This window comes from Oreochromis aureus, linkage group 17 (genome assembly GCF_013358895.1).
Source record: "Oreochromis aureus strain Israel breed Guangdong linkage group 17, ZZ_aureus, whole genome shotgun sequence".
Classification (NCBI taxonomy): Eukaryota; Metazoa; Chordata; class Actinopteri; order Cichliformes; family Cichlidae; genus Oreochromis; species Oreochromis aureus.
Genome location: NC_052958.1, coordinates 35524527 through 35544627, shown reverse-complemented (window position 1 = coordinate 35544627; position 20101 = coordinate 35524527). Strand labels below are relative to the sequence as shown.

The 20101-nt window shown below is 39.5% G+C and overlaps 1 protein-coding gene across 1 annotated transcript in view; it reads right to left on the bottom strand.

Annotated features, from left to right (window-relative positions):
• The window catches only part of ptprz1b (protein tyrosine phosphatase receptor type Z1b), a 65092-nt gene that overhangs the window by 32610 nt on the left and 12381 nt on the right, over window positions 1-20101 (bottom strand). The window contains exon 2 of the mRNA XM_031753392.2: window positions 7754-7822. Coding sequence (XP_031609252.2) covers window positions 7754-7822 — 69 coding nt within the window. The remainder of the gene's footprint in view (window positions 1-7753; window positions 7823-20101) is intronic.

Sequence of the window (20101 nt, the reverse complement as noted above, 5' to 3'; positions counted from 1 at the left end):
TCGTTAATTAATAGACTGGTGTGAAAATTGCTGCCACACCGCCCCTCGGCCTGTGCTTCGGGATTTCTGGTAGTTAGAATGACTCGGGGGTGTTGATTCATTTAAACTAACATACTCATCCTGCTGCAACCAGGTTTCTGTAAGGCAGAGTAAATCGATTTGTTGATCAGTTATTTGAGAATCAGAGCTCTCATATGAACTTTACGTTATCTCGATGACTCGATAAAAAGTGGTGAACGTGAGAAAGTCTTCAGACTGCTGCTTGCATAAATATTAAACACAGACTGGTAGACTGGCACTCTGAATGAATTTACTATTTATCTGAAGTTTTCAAATAAATAAAAATATCTGTATTTCTTACAGAAAACGAGATTCACTTTGACCACTGAAATTATTCCTACTGCCAACACATCTTTTAGAATCCCACCTGCTGACCTGTGACTGCTCGAAAAAAAGATTAGACTGGCCATGCGGGTACACCTAAGCGTGAAGTGTGGCGCTTGAACATATTTAAATGCTGAAGTCACTTCATAACATCTCCTGTCAAGGCTGTGTAGGGTTGCCAGTGTGCAGGGAAAAAACCCCATCAAAGAACTCATTAACCCAACCACATACTGGTGAGAGCAAGTGAAAAGGAGAGAAAATAGGGAGTGCATATTGTGTATTTGTGAATAAAGAAGCACACACATGCACACCTCTGCATCATTACCTCATGTCTCCCACAAGGCTCCAAGAGCAGCCACACAGGCTGAGCAACAACTGGAGCAGAAGAGCAGCCGGCCTAAAGTATTTGGTGACTAAGAGAGCTGTTGAGAACATAGTGGGTGGTGAACACAAGCATGTAAAGGGAAAAAGAAACAACAAACGCATGAAGGAAGGGTGCAATGCACTGCTAGCTGGCTGAGAGATACTTAAATAACAAGGATTTAGTGTTTTCCTCATGTCACAGTGGAAATGGCACAACGAGAGCTTTTACACCAGGATCTGAAAACTTGTCTGTAAAATTTTCACTCATCATAAATAAAAGCTGTAAATAAGACGGCTGAAAATAATTAAAGCGACACAATAAAAAAAACATCAGATCTCAGTGAGGAAACAAAATCATGCCTGATGTCTATACTGATGTGAACTGGCTAATGTGTTAGGAATGAAAGGATGCCACATCTTTTACTAGAAATAAAAATGACCAAACTACAGAGGGCAGAATTCAAAGACACCTCAAAAATTAAAGTGAAAAAATGATAATCTGTGAAAAGCACAAGGTATTCTATGGAAGATGCTAATCGGGCTCCATGGTGCCAGGCAGCGAGCACACTAGAGGACCCTCAGGCCTCCCTCATGAAGTGGCCAGTGGCCTGTTGAAGGTAATTTTGTAGCTCTGATGGGGCTCATCCTGTTCCTCCTTGCACAAATGAGCCGATACCAGTCCTGCAGATGGTTGAGGACCTTCTATGGCTCGGTCCAGCTCTTCTACAGTAGCTGTCTATTTCCTGGGAGACACAGCAAACCTTCTGGCAATGACATATATTGATGTGTCACTCTGGAAGAGTTGGACTACCTGTGAAACCTCTGTATGGTCGAGGTATCTCCTCATGCTACCAGTGCTACATTTACCCTAGCAGTCAGTGTCACTAGTGTCAGTGTAATAAGCCTTTCAACAGATATCCAGCAACAAATGATAAATAACTAATTAAAATATCGTTTAAAAGAATTGCAAACTCTAAAGGAAGAATACTGGCACGTCACATTTTTAAATAGCTACCACTGAAAGTGTGGGATTAAAAAGTGTGTTCACAAATCACAAATACAGCAGTGGCCGTTTTAATCCCAAACAGTTTCAGTGTTGATTTGTCATCAGACAGTCAAAACGACCGAGTCTGGTGTGTCACAGAGTTACTTCTCTCCACTCTTACTAAGCACCTTGGGGAATAGGTTTCTCTCTACAATGCTAAAACATCTTCACCCCATTATGTAAGATACAAAGGAGAATTAATATGAAAATAAACTGTCTAGCCCGTAGAATTAAAAACAAGATTTGTCTTAATTTGTGTTCTATTTAAAGAAGGCAGAAATGAGCAGAAGAAAACAATTAGCTGAACTATTTTCTGCTCAATATGTATATTTTATCTCTTTATAAGCTTAATGGGACAGCCTTGAAAATAAAATTATTTGCCCACCAGTGCTTAAGGTCAATGGATCATGCAGACGACACAACAGTGCCGATATCAGCAGGTAAGGTGGGGCCGGATAAGTCAGCAAACATCCTATTAACACATCCAGCAGACACAGAGTCCAACATTCACGTCTCTGCTTTAGTGGCCAAGAAATCCTGTAGCTGATAAACGCTCACTATTCTGAAAACAGCAGCAGAAGCAGGTTGAGACGTTGCACACAGCAGGGGATAGTTTGCATCAGGTACTAGTGGAAATCATGCTGCCTGACTAGAGCATTCGAGAGGGAGAGCGCAGAGCAGTCGCTCACAAGCAGTGAGAGGACATGCGCTATCACATCAGCACAAATCGGTGCAATCGGACTTCAAACAGGCTTTGTGGCAGGGAGTTTGCAGATTGTGGGCAGAGTCTCACATGCACCTCAGGTGATGTCGACTAAAGTTTAGAACTGCCTGCTGTTTATTGCAGACAGAGTGACATCTGGAAATGGAAACAGCATTGCAGAGAAGGACAAGTGTGAACCATGAAGGTGAAGCTTTAAGTTGTAAAAGTAAAGAATGACACAATAAATGCTAAAAGTTCACATAAAACAAATTTCTGTCATTTCACATCCAGTAAACAGAAGAATAACGAATGCTGCCAAGATCTGCCGAGATTTTAATCCTTCTTTTTCCTGCCAAAAAAGCAAACAACAACAACTGTGATGCACGGTGTATTCTGACATCTTTCTATCACAAGTCTTGTAGTAAAAAAAAAAGCACTTTGAGTGCTTGTATTGGTGTCTCCTTTGTCTGAATTAACATTATGTGATATCATTGAAATGAATGAGTGATTGCATTTTTTTATTCATACTGTACTTATACAGTATGCTGCTTTTCCTACATTTCCTACACTGTAGCTGAACTACATTGCCTTCCCATTATCCACCCTCTATTTCATTGGTTGAAATAAATATTTTAGCTTCAATACAACTTTCTTCTGATTGGCTGCCCCTCATAAACAAAAGATTGTAACAGCGGGTGGGTGGATTTTCTGTGCCCTCATCATGAAATGAGTGTTTAGTGCAGTCTGAAGCCTGAGCCTTTGGCTAAGAGGAATTAATGGTGACCTCATTACTTGGAAATTTTGGCGATGCGTAATATGAGAATCAAATATGATCATTTTCTTTATTCTGTAGAATGTTTTTGACCAATTCTTCTAAAGAGATTTGGGTTTCTTTTTGTTTATATAAAAGACGATAATTCAACAAGCACAGATGCTCTCAGGCATTCTCTACCATTATAAAATACACATACAGAGTCCTAAATTTTCTCATAAATTATTCACTGCTTTTCTCATTTAATATTCTCCCAACTGAATCAACCTGCAGTCATGATTTACTCTTTGGTCCTGGTTTTAGATGAGTGTAACCAGACAGTTCAACATGATATCAAGTCCCTTTTGCATCTTTTGTTTTGGGATGTAACCTCTTTAAATGTGCATGTGTTAAGTGCAAACTTCTAAGATGAAAATGAGATTAATTTGTTTCAACTTGTCAGTTGGATTGAAAAATGTCAGACCTCGTCTTTCTTTTTCCTTCTGCCTCATCCGTGGATATCAATCAGCCTGTGTATACACTGGATCAGAGGAGAAGCTGTGCAGCTGCTAACTGAGATCACAATACTGTGTCTGTCCACAAAATAGTGCTATGGTTAAATTAAGATTTCTGAGTCAGAGACATTCCTCACTTCCTCACTTGCCTAATAGAACAAGTGCAATATTTCCCTTGCATCCACGCCGAAGTCCACGCTCTCTGAATATTCACAGACTATAAACCCACACACAGAGCAAATCACAAACTCCTCTGAGATTTGCCAAAATTAAGCCATTACGCAGCCTCTCTTTTTAGTCCTAATGATTCTGCTGCATGAAAAGCAGCACTCTGTTCAACTGCAGGGTAGATACAGGATGTTTTCTTGGAAACGACTGCACGGTTTAACCAAATATGTGATCTGAATCTAAATGTGAAAATATATGAGGTTATTCATAGTCCGCTTCTCTTTCCAATCAAATAAAATGAAAACTTTAGGGGGGAATTTTACAAATGCGTAAGGACAGAGGTATTCATATTTAAAATCTGCAAATGCATGCATGTACATGTGTGTGCGTCTGTGTGTGTCTTCCCCAGACAATCAGGGGAGTATTGAAGCCTGCATTGCCCTCGGCTATGACTTAGTTGGATCAAGATGAGGGAAGAGGCAGAGAGACACACAGAGAAGCTCAGATACAGATACTGAAAAAAAGACAATGGACAAAAAACATTCAGCATTTCCATTCAATTATATTCTGTTTGTGTTTGACATAAGGCCAAAGCATCATGTTGTTACTGCTGTCTTATATAACAGTGATCACATCTATTATGAAGGCTCATTTTGATGTGGTTCTGAGGTAAGTAACTTTTTTGGATGTAGCTTATAATGCAAAAACTCAAAAAAGCAAAAAGAAACCACTGATTTATTTTTAATATCCATTAATTAATAGTACTATTGTATGTCTAATTCCTCTATAAGGATATGAATATAACAGGCAAAGGCAGAGGAAACTCTGGGTTATCAGGCCACTCTTACATCCACACATACACATAACAGATGGGGCCCTAAGGGGTGTCTTCCAGGCAGAAGGATCCCATCGACACCCTGGAGGCAAAGCACAGTAATGATGAGGACAACACAGAGGAGGAGGCGATGAGGAGGAAGAGGAGGAAGGAGTAACACTGATACACTTTGCGCACAAATATGGCCTCATGTAAGAGTATGCCAGAGTATGCAGGCAGTTTCTGGAGGACGAAGGAACTGATACCACTAAATGGCCCCACACTCATCTGATCCAATGAAATCCATCAACAGATGTGACATCGTTTCATTCCTCACACATTATCGAGTCTATATCAGTATACCTATCCAGGATGATTTTTTTTTTCTTATTGAGATGTGATGTGTTTTTAAAGTGTTCCTTTAACTCCTTTGAGCACTGTAATTCATTTCTCAAGTAGGTGAATCAGCAACTTAAAAAGACTGCGAATGGTGCAGCCACATGCTGTATGTAATATATTTATCCAGGTATCTTAGTGACAGTAACAAGAGGCCCAGTAAATATGCCTGTCCAACAGATAACAAAATGACAAGGGATTTATACTGACTTTATATCACTTCACTATTTACTTTCTCAAGCTTTTCTGAGCTTTTGCCAACGATGATGACGATGATTTGAAAAATGATCCCTTGTACAGACGACAAAACACAGACCAACCACACTTGCTTTATCACTTCTTTAAAAAGGCAGGTCGTCACAAATTCCTAAGCAGGAATTGTGTTTTAGTTCTTTAAACTTTTAAACATTATTAGGACTCAAACCATGGTACGTCTGAGGTAAGCGTCTCAAAAAGGGTATTGTGATCTGGATGTAACCTAATTTGAAACCTTCTCCAACTCTCTAACACCCCCCCCCCACTTTCTTTTATTTCCTTTTTAGCCCCCACCCCCCACCCCCACTCCTGACCTAACTAAAACGCAGTGCACAGTGCTTCACAATGAAGTGTATTTCTTTCACATGTTAATTCTTTTACTCATGGCTCAGTGCACAGCACAAGGCAAGAAACAGAGCTGGTCAGGAAAACAAGACTGTGCGCACGTGCGCGCGCGCACACACACATACACAGATAGAGTCAGCCTAAATGAACTGCCACTGACTTACCTTTATGTGTGATGTTGAAGTTGGAAACATTAGAAAGAAAGAAAGAAAGAAAGAAAGAAAGAAAGAAAGAAAGAAAGAAAGAAAGAAAGAAAGAAAGAAAGAAAGAAAGAAAGAAAGAAAGAAAGAAAGAAAGAAAGAAAGAAAGAACCATGTCTATTGTAGACATTTGTCATTGTTTCTAACCATTTACACAAAAAACCCTTTTCCACTTTGACAAAGAGGGCGTATGTGTGTGTCTGTCGGGGAATTGATTGTACAGATTTGACAAGGGGGAGGAAGAAAAAAACTGAGAGATGAAAATACATATGAATCTGTTGACATTCATGCTGTTTGACAAATAGGAGTACAGCGAGTCTCCGAAACAAAATAACACAGCTGTATTCGAATTTTGTGTGCGTGCGTGTGTGTGTGTTCATGTATGTGATTCCACCTTAAAACCTGGTTCACTGCCAGGTTTCAAAAATGCACGAGAAGTGATTTATCGGTTAATTAAATTAATTAAATTCTTCTGTGACAGCTTTTGTCGCACCGATTTGATCCTGTTTTATCGTTTTTGCTTCATTGTTTTTAACATGTTTCATATTTCACCCAGTTAGCGGGGACGTGGATGAATTGTACTTTGGAACAAACAGCTGCAACATTTCGTTTTCACAGGCTAACGATATCCGCTTTGGGAATACGGTGACGATTCATCGACCGTTAAAGCAGATTGCATAAGATTACATTCACATACTAAATTGCGTGAGAGCTGGAGACACTGTCATGGTAATTTGTTGAAATTCAGGTAAAGGAATGAAGACCAAGAAGAACATTAATCTTTTGCTTTGTGGTGACGTTAACTGCGAATCTCTGCAATGGTAAGCTTCCCTTTTAAGGAGCTGAAACGCAGGGATTCAAAGAACAGAAACCCAAACAGTGGATTTGGTGTGCAGGAGAACAGCATTGCCATCTGTCTTGTACAGAAAAAAATGTTTCTGTCTGCTCAGTACGCCCATCAATAAACATTTCTAACAAATACTCATAGCTGCACATTATATTCTGTGTACTCATCAGGAGTCAGATCAATAAACCAGACAGAATATGTTGCTGATTTGCCAGTTATTGATTTATACTGTCTATGAGCTCTGTAAGCCTAACACTAACCATTACTCTTGTATGAGCTTCAAATGACGTCCTTATTATCACCAACATGCTACTTAGAGGTGCAGGTTAATAAGTCTAATAGCTCTGCCTTTAACCCCCTGATGGCCTGCTAAGTCTGTTCGCTCCTCCCGGTTCCCCTTGAACAACTAATCTCTCCCTCTGGGACCATCGCTGTCTGTCTGCGTCCACTCTTCGTTTCTGTTAGACCCACGGCTTAGCTCGGCAGGAGCTTCGTGCTGAGTTAGCCTTTATCATCCAACCATATGGTCTGAGGTAGATCAAGGTTCTCTCGTGGGAGATAGTAACACATAATTCCTTCGCTTGATGTGATGTTCAGACGGTCCAGACTGACATTGACCAGTCTGGTGTAGCTGTCTGTTTCAGGAAGCGTCTGAGTGATTTTGAAATCCTCTGGGATTTCTGGCTGAAACCTTCTGTCACTGTTTGCAAGTTTGGAGTGCGCTCTCCTTCTTTTCCTGCTTGTCTTTCACTTCTCCTTTATCGTTCTTCATATTAACGATGTAAAATATATTTCAAAGATATTACAACACCGCCTTAAAAATAGATCTGAGATTTGATTTGCCATTTATTGCGCCGTGTAACTGACAGCAGATCAGATTTCTGATGATTCTCATCTGAAATTTCCTCTGAATGCCAAAAAAGGTCAGAAAAGGAAATAAGAAAAGCCACAAAAAGCCCACACAGACCTGAGTATGACCAGTCGACATCTTCGGTGAGCCTCCTCAAGCCTTGGGCCAGCGGTTCAGCTTCCACAACTATCAGAGAGAGAGAGATTATTAAGTATGATGTGATCAATGACTTTTTCTTGGGTTCACTTCAGTTCATTTACCAAGCTGCCTATTAGAAAAAAGTAGCTTCATTCAGGCACATGGCAAAGGTAAGATTCTCTAAGTAACACTGAAACAGCCTCAACTTTGAATTTTTTCATGGACCTTTTTTCCAACTGGTGTTATATACTGATTTATACAGGAGAGAATTAGGGCCACTGAAAAAAATGGGGGTGTGTTTTGGATTTTATTTTCCCAGAATTCTGACACTGAGAGAAATGTTTTCTCTTCCGTAGATTTATGTCAATATATGAAATGACTATTTTTCCACTTTTGAAGGGTAAAATAAAATCTTGGTCAAGGTGTTTGAACAAACCATTTTGCCACTCACACCAGAAACTACCTTTAAGGCCCACACGTGACAGATTTTATCATTCATTTGTACTATTTTCAATACATTACAAATTTGTAATGTATTAAATGTAATGTAATGTATAGTTTTTCCAAAGTGGCAACATCCCCTCTGAAGTACCTCACACTGTACTTCCCACTGAAATACAATAGTTTCAAAGTTACAATTCATAACCAGGAATATAAATAGACATGTTTTCATTTTATGTTTGCAATAAATGCAGGCTAGGTGGTTTACAGTAAACATATTCTATATCCTCGGTAGTCCAGAGGTTTCTGATGTCTTAATTAAACAAACCAACAAATTAATTCTATACTGAATCAAAACATCTCTATTTTTCATCATAATGACCTGTGTAGCCTTGAGTGACAGTCTTTCATTGCTGGATGGGTTTAATTAATGAAGTAAATAATTCCTTCTACCCATTTTCTGCCACTTGAGCTCATCATGCTCCTCTGACTGTTAAACTATTCTCTGACACAGGGCTCAGCAACCTGACAGTGATAATTTATGATCATTTGGAATTTTCTTATGATTATGATGACATTGCACAATAACACCATGCTTTGGTAATATTTATGAAATTATTAAACTAAAATAATAAAATTCAATCACTTCTTTTATCATTTTTGTTAAAATCTAAACAGAATAACCGTGACATGGTGAGAAATATATATTCACATGTACAGGCCTACTTAAGTTACCTGTGTTTTTGCAAATTAATCACTGTAAATATGCCTGCTTTGATGATGAATGAAACATTGTAAGTTGTAATAATTGAAAATTAAACAGTTCAGTTTCCGCACCAGCTAAAACCTAATTGTCGCTGTAAACAAACAGTCATTGGCAGTTAAAGTAAATCTGTCTTTCTTAACACCCGTTCTTCATTTGGACTCCGTTGGTAGCCATTTATGTGTATACACCCATGTTAAACACAGTTTAAGTCCAACAAAGATAAAAGCAAAGGGTGCAGGTGATAGATTGCAACAATGTACATATTACAACTTTGTTTTGGGGGCAAATGTAACGAATGACAGCAAATCTAAATAACATTTTCCATCTTTTTAACTAAGTATGTGATGTAAATAAAATAAAAGACTCTAACCAAACAAGAGATCACTTTGTAGAGCGCAGGAAGTAACTGTAATTCTGTTAGCATACACGCACACACAAACAGACTTTCATAGAGCTATCTATCACGGTGGTAACTTTCACTGGGGGACAGATGAGGACACGATGATGAATGGTGTCACAGCTTCAGTGTATCTGTGGGAGTGCTGCTTGCATAACTAATAATTCCACTAGCTGTACATTTGCTAACAGCTTTGTGCCCTTCCATAACCACCCTCTCTTCTACTATCACAATGTAGAAACATAAAATGCACAATTCTCTCTTCCTTGTGCTAAATCCAGTTCAGACTCTTGCTTTCTATTTTCACATTCTGCATACCAATCTTTTCTCTCCTTTAGTTTTCCTTCCTACTTCTAACAGGGTTCAGCAATTAAAGTAGTTAATGAAAGAATCTACTGTATGTCAATTTTTTTTTCTTAACTTGGTTGGTTTTTAGGAGAGCTGAGTGAGTACTATCAAGTGTATTTCCTAATCATTTTTATTCATGGCACAAGGGTAATCTCAGCTGGATAATAATGTCAACAGCATTATAGAAAATTTTTTGAAGAAAAAGTATATCCAAATAAGATTTTCCAAACAGCAACCCTCAGGAGAGAGTGCATTTCTGTTAAGATGGCACACAGAAATCACTTGTAAGCACTTGTATGAGTATCATAATGAAAGCACTCAAAACTGCAAAGATATTTATCTTTACGTGTGGTCCAACAAGCCTGTTGCTACACTGAACCCCACAAAGAGAGCAGCAGGGGGCTCCATGACAGTACAGACTGCAACACTGAATCTCATCTTAAAAAGGTTTGTGTCAAAAACAACACGAATAAATAAAAAATAAGAGGACTATAAGAAACCATCTTCTCTTTCTTTGATCTTTTACTGTGTGCAAAAATACCGAAAACCTGTCCTCCAGGAAGATGAAAGCTCTGCGCAGAGTCAGATTTAGGTCACGGACAACAACCATCATATCCGCAACGTTAAATCTGTCCGTGCAGCTCAAGAATAATCCCATTGTTTACTGCATAAAGCAGCAGGAGAGAAACACTGGGTAAATTACTTCACATGTGACATATGCACTTGTGTTGTTCAAACACCAAATATATTTAATGCAACGCTGCCACAAATCCTGTCTGTATCATCTGTTAAATCTCCTTCTTAATGAATATTCAACAAATGCTGACAGAGAGACAGCCACAGGGGGATGTAATGTTGTATTTTACACCTGTCTAACTCATTGTTGCTTCTTCCGTGTTTTTACCCCATAAGTGAATTAAGGGGAAAAAATACAAGAATCAGAGTCACCGATGAATCCACTACATTTGGAAATGTATGTGGTTAATGCGTGTATTACCCTGCATATGGCCTATACTTCTATAGGCAAGAATGAGAAATGATGTGTATTTAGGTGTGTGGTCAAGTGAAGAAAACTACAACCAGATCTGTATCTGTGAATTATTACGGTCCATGTAGTCACAATGACTTTAGATGTGTATGATGTGTACCAGTCTACAAGGAGCGAGGAAAAGCACCGAGGAGAAATGAATGGAGTCAGCTGGAGCTTTAATAATGACTTCATTAACATCACACTATGCGCAATCTTAATCTAATTTGGTAATGCTCTTTGGTTACCTTGGATTTTTTTTTTCTAGAATTAAATTTCCATCTGAAAAGGTTTTTGAAGTATTTCTTTGGAGAAAAACAGGAGAACCAGGCACATACCACCAGGGGCCACGGGCAATGTGTGGAAATCAAATATTCAGAGTTGAATGAAAATGCAGAATAAATGTATATCAGCAGTATTTCCTTCCCATGTGATCACTGAGAAGACACTTGATTAGACATCCTGGAATGGCCCGCTCTGCAGTTATGATTCATGTTTTTTCTCACCATAAAAACTGTTTTCTGCTTAATCAAAAGACAAAACCTTAGTTTACTATGGGACAGAAAATACAGAAACTTTCAGGAGAAACGTCATAATAACTGTATCAAGTCCTCTCTAACTCAAGTGACGGGAATTCACGAATGAACACAGCAAACTTAGCAAGTTTTTCACTTTATAATACAGCCTGTGACTAAGAGTGTAATTCCCATGTAATTAAAGAAAATTTCTGTTTGTATTTTATTTAGAATTACAGTATCTACTAATACTTGAAGGTAGGCATACTGGAATAATGGGCAACAAATCAAGTTTTTTAAAGAAACAAAAAGATCATTTTACTGTAACTAATTTTGAATAATGCCTAAGTAGTTTAGGTAGATTATAAGTACGTTTAAGTACTGCAAAACTTCAGGTATTTTCCAGAAAGGGATCCACAAATTATATCTGAGTAAGTACTGTGAGTGCCGCGTACTCTCTTGGCAATTTGATGAAAAATCATCATCTTACTATGTAAATGCACTGTACTTTTCTGGACACTGGCTGTATTGTGGAGCGGCTTAATCTTGGCTAAATTCATGTATTTTGCAGGAAAAGAGACACTGATGGAGCTTCAGAGGTTCTGCAAAGACAAAAGGGAGAAGCTGCCTTCACCGCAAGTTATAAGTACACATGCAGCACTGCTAAAAAAAATACCTTCTGTTATCAGTAATGAATACGTTATGCTGAAATGCACACATGTGGAAACTTTTGGGGGTTTTTCCAGTGCAAAAGCTGTAAAGTTGAAGCTTTTAGCAGATAAGATAAGGCATATATTGAGGGTTTTATGGACATTTTGGATCAAACAGATTGGTTTCATATCTACAGCAGGAGCTAGCCGCAAGAGCCACAAAGCCACATGTGGCTCTGTGGCTGTCAGTCAGTTTGTAGGCACTACTTGAGGGAAGAGATGACCAGACAGTGAAAAGCCAGGAGCAAAAAGACACTGGTGCTCTCTGCTTTAAGAGCATAGCGGACACTGATGGGATTTCACTGCTACAGGCTGGCCATGTATGAAGCTCATAGCTGAATCACTGTATTATTCCACCCATCTGCACTCTATCTGCTTTATCAGATTTCCTGATATTAAAATTTTAAGAGACTGCTGCAGAAAGAAGACTTTCTATGGACGGTGTTTTATTTAGACAGGAAAGTCAAAAGACATGCAGTGCTCCAACAATGTTTCACTGTCAAACAATCACACGGCTACTATCTGATACCGGAATCAAGGGCATCCAGAAGTAACTGATGTCCTGTGATAAAAGAAAGTAATTAAGATGAATGAAATCCTGACTGAAAGGTGTGGAACAGGCACTTGACACTGACTACACTGACGTGTCAGTCAGTGAGGATAATTTGTTATCAGAGCAACACTCATGCATATAAGCACAAAAGATCCTTTGTTTTCACATGTGAATCAGCTGGATGGGAAAAACTATTTTCCTTAAAAAAAATAGCATCATGCAACCACGTTTCTTAAATTAAATAGTAGGTATTAGGAGTAGGTGCATTTTTAATTTACCATTCTTGAAGATAACAGTGGCACTTTTTTGTAGACAAAATTAAATGATTTTTTTTTTAAATGGAAAAGGGGACAAAGATCACAAAGGCAAAGGTCATAAACTGTTACCTCCTGCTCCCATCACCCTGATGGGCTAGTGTTACCTCTCAAATTTCCTTACATCAACACTGACTCATTCCAGACGTGATTTGGTGATGAAGTGTTGAAATTTACTGTTTCAGTCTACGTACTTGACCGTGACCTTTTTTTCTCCTTCTTTAATTACCAATCCCCCTCTGCCCAGAGCAGGGACGTGAACTCACCACATTAAATCAAGCCTTGATTTTTAGGCAAGGAATTTTAGTGTTGCAGTTTGTGAACCTGCATTAGTTTTGGATCGCTGGATCTTCTCATTTACTGAATTAAACTGAGATGTCACTTGTTTTTTGGTTGTTTTTATTAGATGTATACAGCAATAGCATTGGGTGTTTTCTTTTGGGGAAGGCTGTAGTGGGGGGATGGAGATGCTGCGGGGATGATTCATTGAAACCTTCTCACTGTTATTAGATTAAGGAAAAGCGAAGCTGTCCCAGCTGAACACTAATGAATAGCACCGTGTTGGATTACATGACTCCTGGGGGAGATTTAGCCCGACTCCTGAGATGAGGGAATAGGCTGCTGTGTTTACACCAACACACACTGATTTTTAATGGTAGATGTTATTACTGTTGTCCTCTTAAATGAGTCTCAGCACTCCAACAGGAAGCCCACGTGTGTTCACCCACAGAGGGAAAGGTGTCTGTGAGGTCCTGTGAATGTATTCATTTATAAGGGGTTTACTTTGAAGCCTGGTAAAAATCATATGTATATTAAATTGTATGCATGATGTTACAATGTTACAATGTTAATAATACATGTAAATGAATCTAATATGTACAGAGACCATTTTGAAGCAGAAATTTATGATACTTAGATTTGTTAGTTTTTCCAAAATGATTCCACAAAGGCTTACAATAAGCAGACGGGGAGCTTTTAGGAAAGGGGACCCTAAAGAGACATCCGCTAAAATTGATTTTTTTTTTCAGACCATTGCTTATCTAACTAGGGTTACAGAGGGCTAACGCTCATCCCAGCTGACATTGTGAAAGAGATGGGGTACACCCTGGACAGGTCACCAGACCATAACAGGACTTACACAAGGAGACAGCCTGCTATTGATGCTCACATCCACCACTGCAGCCAATTTAGGCTCCACAAATAGGCTGGCATGTACTGACACAGGGAGAACATGCAAACTTCAAATAGAAAGGAAACTCAAAACCGTCAAGGTGCGAGGCATCATATTTGTCTGGTGTAAGATAAATGAAGACTTTTTTTATAATCATCCAAAGCTACTTTAGTGAACAACAAAACATGGCGTATTCCACTATTTCAGTATTTATCTAACAAAAACTAAATCAAAATGCAGAAGGAGACTGTAAAAAAAAATTGCAGTAGCTTGTAGAACTACCTGGCAATAAAAACTCAAAATAATCATTCTCACGTGGCTTTGTCAGGCTCTCTAGCTTCAGTTTAAGCACAGCTTTGTTAAGTCAGGTCAAAATCTGAACTTTGATTGGGTCATTGCAACATTTTATTCTTTTATTTTTCAGCCATTCTGTTGTAAATTTACTGCTTAAGATTATTGTTCTCGTGCATGACCCCAAGCAAGGTTTAGCTGTTGACAGATGACCTCACGTTTACCTCATAAAGAAGTTTATGATTGACTCAGTGACTGTGAGATGTCCAGGTCCTGTAGCTGCACAACAAGCCCAAATCATCACACATCCACCACGGTGCTTGACAGTTGTTATGAAGTCTTTCTGCGGATATGCCGCGTTTGGTGTTAGTCATTATGACCAAACATATTAACTTTGGTCCTGTGTGTCCAAACATCATTATTCCTTAGGTCTTGTGGCTTCTCTAGATACATCTTTACAAACCATAAGCCGTGCTTTTCTGTTTTTCGAAAGAAGAGGCTTTCTCCTGGCAACCCTTCCAAACATGCTATAATTTTTTCATCTTTTTCTAATTGTTCTGTCAAGAACTTTAACATTTAGGATCTTAACAGAGGCCTGTAGAGTCTGAGATGTAGCTCTTGGGTTTTCTACACTTTCTCTGACCTTGGTGAATTTGTTGGGATGTTCACTCCCAGGTAGACTGGCAACTGTCTTGAATGTTTTCTGCTTGTGGATAATCTTTCTCATATCTCATTTAATAAACTACGTCATACTGAACAACTCTAAGACAAAGGAAACGATAGTAGATTTGCGAAGATTCAGAGCTCATCTCCACCCTGTGAAAGTTTGTGGGTTGGACATAGAAGTGGTAACAAAATCTAAATATCTAGTTTACCCCTAGATAACAAACTAGACTGGCCCCTGAATACAGACGAACTATACAAAAAGGCGGAGAGTCGCCTCTTTTTGTTAATCTTCCATTCATCTTAAATTTGACCTTAGTGTCAACATTCAAAGCCAAACTGAGGCATTCAACCATAAACTACAGACTTCATCTGCTAAGTGAAAGGATGGCAGTGACAAAAACTGCCATGACTGATCTCTGATGAACACACTACATCCGCGTCACATAAAACGTGACACCTGTTGACCTTAGTGTCAGAAACACAAGCCCAAACACACATAAACATACACACACAGGCACATACCACCAGGGGCCATCTTATAACTTACATAGCACTCAGCTGTGTTAGCCATCAGCTGGTTAAATTAGTATGCTTGACATCTCTCACCGTCTCACTATGTCTGTTTCCTTATCGTACTCTGTCAGCCTCGCTCTGATTTCCTGCGTGTCATACTGGAAACTATGCACAGGTCCATTAGCAGGATGGTTAAACAGAACGAAGATTCAAACAACAGACAGCTTAAATGTTGATTGTACCACAAGCACCCCATTATTTACCAGTCTAATTAAATATCCATTAAATGGTTCAATGAACATCATTTATTAAACTGTCCATCTAATAAAATCCCAGTAATTTAATTACTTATAGATAAAATGCCGATTTTCGCCAGTTTTGCCAAAGTCTGGGACCTTTTCTGGTCTTTCTGTGTGTTGCTGTGTTTAAGATATATGTGTTAGGAAGGTTACTTTTAAAATGTATTCGACTACAGATTACAGAATACATGCCCCAAAATGTATTTTGTAATGTATTCCCTTACGTTACTCAATGAGAGTCATGTATTCTGAATACTTTGGATTACTTTATATATAATCATGCTTTTTACAACTACATGAATGTACTATTGCTGTGTGATTTATTACTATTACTGAAGGATACTCACCATACCAATACCAATTAAAGCTGCAAGCAGCGTTATGAGGGCCCTCGCACCCCCGGCGCGTCGAGCCAAGCCCAACACCTAAAACCAGCGCTTCCGATCTGATGTCACATTGATGGAATTCATGCATTTAACCACCAGCTAAAATTTCATCTCATTCAACCATTATTATAGTCGTCCCACTAGGTGGCGCTCTAACCATTACTGACAAATGGCATAACAAACATTTCCGAGCTCGAGTCTCATCACGCCTGCGACCTTTGGGAGAGATTGGACATTGTGTTTTTGAGCGACAGCAGGTTACTGCTTTTGGCGAGTGATTGAAACTCCACGTGCCGCCATGACCACCCCGTTTCCCTGAACGTAAAAGCTTCGCAATTTAACATCACAAAGGTCTTTAGATTCCACACACAGGAGATCGCGTAAATCTAATGAAATCCCTTGGAGGAGTTCGTCAAAGCATGAGGCCTGAAAAGAGGGAAAATGTCGCCAAATTTACACCTTAATTTTAAAATGGCTGACTTCCTGTTGGATTTGGGATATTGCTCCAAGAGACTTTTTGTACATCTTGATATCTCCAATAAGCTTGCCAGGTTTCAAACTCATACATAAAACACAGAGCAGGGGCTGTTGTTTTGAAATTTTGTAGGGGGCGCTGTGGAGCCATTTTGCGCTGTTCAAGGAAAATGAACATATAAAAGAAATCCTCATCACATTAGAGGTGTGCGCCAAATTTCAAGACTTTTAAACTTTTCAAGCCCCTCAAAAGCCACTTCATCTTTCATGGTGAACTGCGCTGCCACCAGGGTGCGCCGTTCAGTTTATAGTCACAATTTTCTCACTGAAGCATGAAGAGGGACTGATGGTGATATTCACCGCTTTTGAGGTGGCCACGATGAACCTGTGAAAATCAGTACAACAAAATGAAAGACATGACATTTCCTGGTGCCACTAGGTGGCGCTCTACGTATTCCTGACAATGGGCATATCAATCTGTTCAGGGCGGGTCTGACATCATCCCTGTAAAATCTGGTACTGATCAGATTGGATTTCATTGAGTTACACTAATTTGTTTCTTCATGGCGAGACCTCAATGTTCGCCATGCTGCTGGGGTCACACCCTTCAGCGAAAACTCACAGTTTTCTCTGTAACCCAAGACCAACTCCTTAAGGCTTTCCTGGAGAAATTTGAGGCTGCAGATGTCACCCATTACAATACTGTACCCCAAAGTGTAAAACATGACATTTCCTGTTCCCACTAGGTGGCGCTGTCCCTGGTGTCAAATATGGCAGTTGAAATATGTTCAGGGGTGGAGCCTTATCATATGTGTCCACTTTGGTCAAGGTCGGACAATGTATGACAGAACGAGAGGCAATAAGATTTTCATGGCGAGTCATCGAAATTCGCCGTGGCGCCACGGCCTCACAGTAACCCGAAAACTCAAAAGCTCCGCAATTTAACATGGCCCAGGGGTGTAGTTGACACTGACCAAATATGAAGCTTGTACGATGAAATTCCAATGAGGAGTTCGCAAAAGTTCGAGGCATGGAAATGGCAAAATTAGAGCCAAAATGTCACCTTCACTTCCAAATGGCGGACTTCCTGTTGGGTTTAGGACATGGCCATAATAGACTTTTACGTGCGTCTCCGAACGTTAGATATGTGTTCCGAGTTTTATACATGTAGGTCATACCCATCTCGGGGCTCGCGTTTCTCATTTTTCTAGGTGGCGCTACTGAGCCAATTTTCCCTGGACATGTCTACGGACATTAAAATACGTAAATTTTCACCAGACCTGACGCGTCTGCAAAATTTCATGAGTTTTCGAGCATGTTTAGGCCCTCAAAAGGCCGATTCATTTGCCGAAATAATAATAATAATAATAATAATAATAATAATAATAATAATAATAATAATAATAAACAGACAGAGCAGATACAATAGGGCCTTCGCACTTTTGTGCTCGGGCCCTAACTAGACTTTTAAATCTTAATATAAAATAAGTAACAGTAGGGTGGACATTAGGTAGGGCTGCACTTTTTGCAGCGATCTCCTATAGAAAACTATTCCGCACGTATATAAAACAGGTCCGCGGCTCCGAACCGTAGTAAAGGGACCTCTGGCTAATACGTCGGGTTCCGTGTCGGGCTCGTAGCCAAAAACTAGCTTTACTTAGTTGTCTGGGTCAATTTTGCTAGCGAGAGACAGAGAGACTCGTTGAAAGGCTGCTCCAACGGAACGTATTGTTTCGGAGGAAAACACAAATACAGTGTGCGAGTCTTAATAGCTTACTTACAACTGGGCTAAACGGCCCATGAGGCTACATTCTTTAGGGCTATGCCTGTAACACTCTGCCTATTGCTTTCATATTAAATAATTTTTTGAATAATAATTTTTAGAAAATATTTCATCATGTCATTATGCGGGCCGCAAGTAGAGGTGACATGGGCGCGAGATTGAGACACAGGCATTAGAGCCTCTTAACGCGTGTTTGCTTTGGGTTTCCACCGGCGTGGAATTACCAAAAATAGAGGGGACGGCTGAAACAGGAAAAGACCGCCATGTAATCCATTTATTTCAACAAAGTAACTGTATTCTGAATACCACCTTTTTAAACGGTAACTGTAACGGAATACAGTTACTCATATTTTGTATTTTAAATACGTAACGCCGGTACATGTATTCCATTACTCCCCAACACTGCATATATCTATGTCCACCTGAAAGAATGAAACCTCAGAATAAAGTCCACCAGTGCAGGTTATGAGTTTAAAAGATTAGGCTCCATATAAAATGGAGGATATTGTTTCTGTGTGCTAAACAAACCAAACATTGTTCCGCAGAGAGTCAACGACATTAAAAGCGCAATATAAAACCTTATCAGAAAAGCCTATCATTGCACTCTGTGTGTGTGTTGCACTCTGTGTGTGTGTGTGTGTGTGTGTGTGTAACAGAGCATGTGGACTGTCTTGCACTCCAGCTGTTCTGAAAGAGGCAAAGAAATAAGCTTTGTGAGAAAGTGTGTGTATGCGTGTGTGTGTGAACTGGTTTAGAGGTGACCATGAGAATATGGGGCCCTGTCTTGAACAGCTGGGAAAGGGAGGGTTAAAAGACACATATGCAGACACACATACACACATACAGAGTGTTGACACCTGACTATGTCCAGCCAGATGAGGTATCACATATTTCTATCCTGCCATTTGGCTCCATGAAAATCTAATAAACCAAGCTTGTTCTGTAATTTAAAACTCTTCTCAGCTTTAACCAGTTGCATCTACACACCGCCTGACAACTCAAAAGTGGCCGCTGGGTCTCCATGGGACAAAAGCTTTAGTGTGTTTCAGGGTGACGGACTGTACGATAAGGGAATCCCCACACTGGCAGCACGACTTAGCAATGAAATCAGAGTTGTGTTGGGATAAACGTTTTCTTTCGCCTATATTTCAACTAGTGCTATTTGAATGTCACTGCTTTGAGAAGAGGTTGTGTAGATTCTTTGCAAAACGTCACACCACATAAAAGGTCCACAGTGATCACAAACAAGACAGAGCAATACAATAAAGCAAAGCAAAGAAAAGCTGTAAGGTGCAATACTTTTGTTTACTGCACACAATAAATTGAATGACAATATCATACGTAGGCAGTGTCCAGAGAGCAGCAACTACCACAACAGTAAAAATTAATGAGCAGGTGTCTCTTCCTGTTTTTTCCTCTTAATCTGTTAAGATTTTTTTGTAAACAATTCCTGAAATACTTAGTAGATGTAGGCTCAGATGGCTGCCCCTCCCTGAGCCTGGTTCTGCTGGAGGTTTCTTCCTGTTAAAAGGGAGTTTTTCCTTCCCACTGTCACCAAAGTGCTTGCTCATAGGGGGTGATATGATTGGGTTTTTCTCTGTGTGTATTATTGAAGGATCTACCTTACAATATAAAGTGCCTTGAGGCGACTTGTGATTTGGCGCTATATAATA